Source organism: Tupaia chinensis, unplaced genomic scaffold (assembly GCF_000334495.1).
Source record: "Tupaia chinensis unplaced genomic scaffold, TupChi_1.0 Scaffold000131_1, whole genome shotgun sequence".
NCBI lineage: Eukaryota > Metazoa > Chordata > Mammalia > Scandentia > Tupaiidae > Tupaia > Tupaia belangeri.
Window position 1 is genome coordinate 348,087 of NW_006159600.1, and position 3,127 is coordinate 351,213.

The window sequence follows — 3,127 nt, forward strand, 5'->3', positions numbered from 1 at the left end:
CGTAGTCGACCGCGGTTCACGTCCCGGACCCGGTGGCTTAAACTCACACCGGGCGCGTGTGCGTGTGTGCCCAAGATCCCGAGAGGAGAATGGAGAAGAAGGGATTGTGGCGTGGCCATGTCCTCTGGGGGGTGATTTCTCACTTTCTGTCTCTCTCTACTTGGCGAGCACATGCACCCTATAGCAAAAACCTCTATTAAAAAAAAAAAAAAAGAAAAAGAAAGGAATCATTGGTGTTTTGTGCAGAACTCATTTCCAGTTAACTTGGAAACCTAAGTGACATACAGTTTTCTAGCAAAATACAGCTTATGAGTGTTGGCCGTTTCCCTCGCTCCCAGTTGGGATAGGAAGTCTAAACAAAACAACAGCCATAGAAAGAAAGAAGCTTACAAAAGAATCTCACGGAGAATAGTGCTCGGGTCAGATGGTTTAACAGACAGATACTGGGATTCCTTTAGCATCAGTAGGCCAGTGTTGCTTCCTTGGTTCAGGAGTGCTTAATGGCTACCCTCATAATCTACACTCGCCATTACTACTCAGTTTTCAGTAATGACCTTTAGTTGCTTTTGTTAGTAATTGAGCTATATAAAATATGAGTTCTGCTTAATCTTTTGGTTTCTCCTACAAACAAATCAATAATACAAGTCTGTTATCCAGGTGACCTTGAAGAACTCCAAGGTAAATCTCCAAAGAGGAAAGAAGAGTTTAGGCTCATGAGGGGATTTCACTTGGTGCTGTCCTTGAAGAGAGGGGGAGGGACGTGTACAAACAGCAAGAAAGAAAGACATTCTGACCATGACCCTGGCTTCTCCCCTTGATACTGACAAGAACCAGGTCGGGTGGCATCCTGACTGGCATCCTGACTGGCACTCCTAAGACCATACACAGCAAGCCAAGCTTGCTCCTGACCTATGAACTGGGAGAAGATAAGTGAAAGCTGTGTTACGCTGCTGGTTTTGCAGTAATCTGTGACCTTGGAGGAGCAGACTTATTGAAAGAATTTTAACAATAACTAAAGTAGCAAAATGAAAGTTTCAGGTTCCTCCTGAAAACTCGTCATTTTCCTCAATTCGGACCAACCTTGAAGAGCCACCATGCTCCAGGGCCTCTGCTCCAACCCTGCTGAAGGGTCTACATGCTCTTTTGAAGAGTGAGGGAAAGCAATAAGAGAACTTAATACCAGGGGGCAACATGATTAGGTTCAAGACTTGGCTGATGGAATAGATCTGTGTTGTGCTGGTAACACACTGCTTGTGGAGACCTGGATCCCACATAGAGACTGAGGTTTGAATCCCTAGTCTGATTGACCTAAATATGTCAGAGGTTTTTGCTATTGGAAGTGTGCACTTGCTGGAAAGACAGAGAAACAGAAAGCAAGAAATCACCCTCCAGGGGGATGGCCACACTACAATCCCTTCTCCTCCATTCTCCCCTCTGGATCTTGGGCACACACACACACACACACACACACACATGCATCCAGCATGAGTTAAAGCCACTGGGTCTGAGATTCAAACCATGGTCCACTAGGTGGGAGTCCAGCAAAGTAACCATTATGCCATCTGCTGTCCCTTTTCAGGCACTTTTATTCAAGATCTCCTGGGTAATTAAAGTAGAAAGAAAATAAATATGAATGTGTGCATGTGTGTGTACGTGTGTTGGAGCATATACTGCTGATATTATTTTTAAAATGTATTCATTTATTTTTTAATTTGACCAGAGAGCAAGAGACACAAGGAGAGAGAGAGAGAGGAAAGCAAGAAAGCAAGCCGCCAGATCTGGGTTTTGAACTGTGGTCAGCCATATGGGTGTGGTTAAGGCTAACCACCACGCCACCTGCTGGTCCCCCTGCTGATGTTATTTATTAATTAAAAAAATTATTTATTCAATTTTATTGATTCATCCACTTATTTTAATTTGACCAGAAAGAAACACACACAGCGAGACAGAGAGAGGGAAAGTGAGAAAGCAAGCCACCAGGTTCGTGACTTGTACCGTGGTTGGCCATGTGGGAGTGTCCAGTACCTTAACCACCACGCCACCTGCTGGTCCCCTATTTATTAAATTTTTTTTTTGGAAAAAGATTTTTGCATGGGGCATGTGCGCTACCTGGAGATATAGAGACAGATAGTAAGAAATCACCCCCAGGGAGTATAGTCACAGACAGATAGTGAGAAATCACCCCCCAGGGAGTATAGTCAGCCTGAAATCCCTTATCCTCCATTCTCTTCTTAGGATTTCGGCCATGCATGCATGCACACGTGCCCCATGTGAGTTTTAAGCCACTGTGTTCAGAACTTAAACCATGGTAGACTACATGGGAGCCCAGTGATAATAACCATTACACCATCTGCTGATCCCTGTTGATGTTATTTAAAAAAAAAAAAAAACGGTGGAGTCCAGAGGGTGGTAGAGCAGTAGCACAAGTAGACCAGAAAAGAAGGTCCCTGGTGCACATCCCAGGGCCTCCCTGACATCAGGCACAAATGCCAGTGCCCATGACCCAGGCTGGCTGAGGCTGCAGGAGGAAAAGAGCATGGAGACCCTGTGTGTGTGTGTGTGTGGGGGGGGACTGTCTCTCTGTTTTCTCTCTTTCTCATGAAGAAATAAAGAAATGGAAAATACAAAAGGCACCATGTGGTGACAGACTCTTCCTGCATTCCTTTCCCCATCCCACCTCCTTCCCCAGCTCAGGGAGAGGGAGGAGCCTGACCAGAGTGATGAACTCAGGCTCTGTCCTGTGATGGAGAGGGGCTCCTAGGGGGATTTTCCTTCTGACAGGAACCATCACAAATGCACGTGCCTCACAGAGCTGGTTCTGTGACGCATTCTCTTCTGCATCATTCGCAACTTCTCATTGCTCATGGAGCTACATCCCAACACACCCCAACCTAGATTCCTCATCTGGTCAACTCACAGGAGGTCTGTCTGGGCCCTTCCCACCACTGGGTGACTCTCCCCACGTGTAATCCTCTCCCTCCGCCTCCCCTCGCACTCTCCACACCTGCTCAGTGCTTCTCACCTTTGTCTCCTCCTACAAGGTCTCTGGCCCCACTCTGCTGCAACCTCTCTGTTTCAACCCCTGTCCCTTCTGGCGTTGTCCCCCAAGTCCATGTATTTCTGCCTC

General features: G+C 46.5%; 1 protein-coding gene across 1 annotated transcript in view; it reads right to left on the reverse strand.

Annotated features, from left to right (window-relative positions):
• The window catches only part of LOC102493072 (vomeronasal type-1 receptor 4-like), a 6,367-nt gene extending 3,502 nt beyond the window's left edge, over window positions 1-2,865 (reverse strand). The window contains exon 1 of the mRNA XM_027770398.1: window positions 2,809-2,865. Coding sequence (XP_027626199.1) covers window positions 2,809-2,865 — 57 coding nt within the window. The remainder of the gene's footprint in view (window positions 1-2,808) is intronic.
• Between the last annotated feature and the right edge of the window lie 262 nt (window positions 2,866-3,127).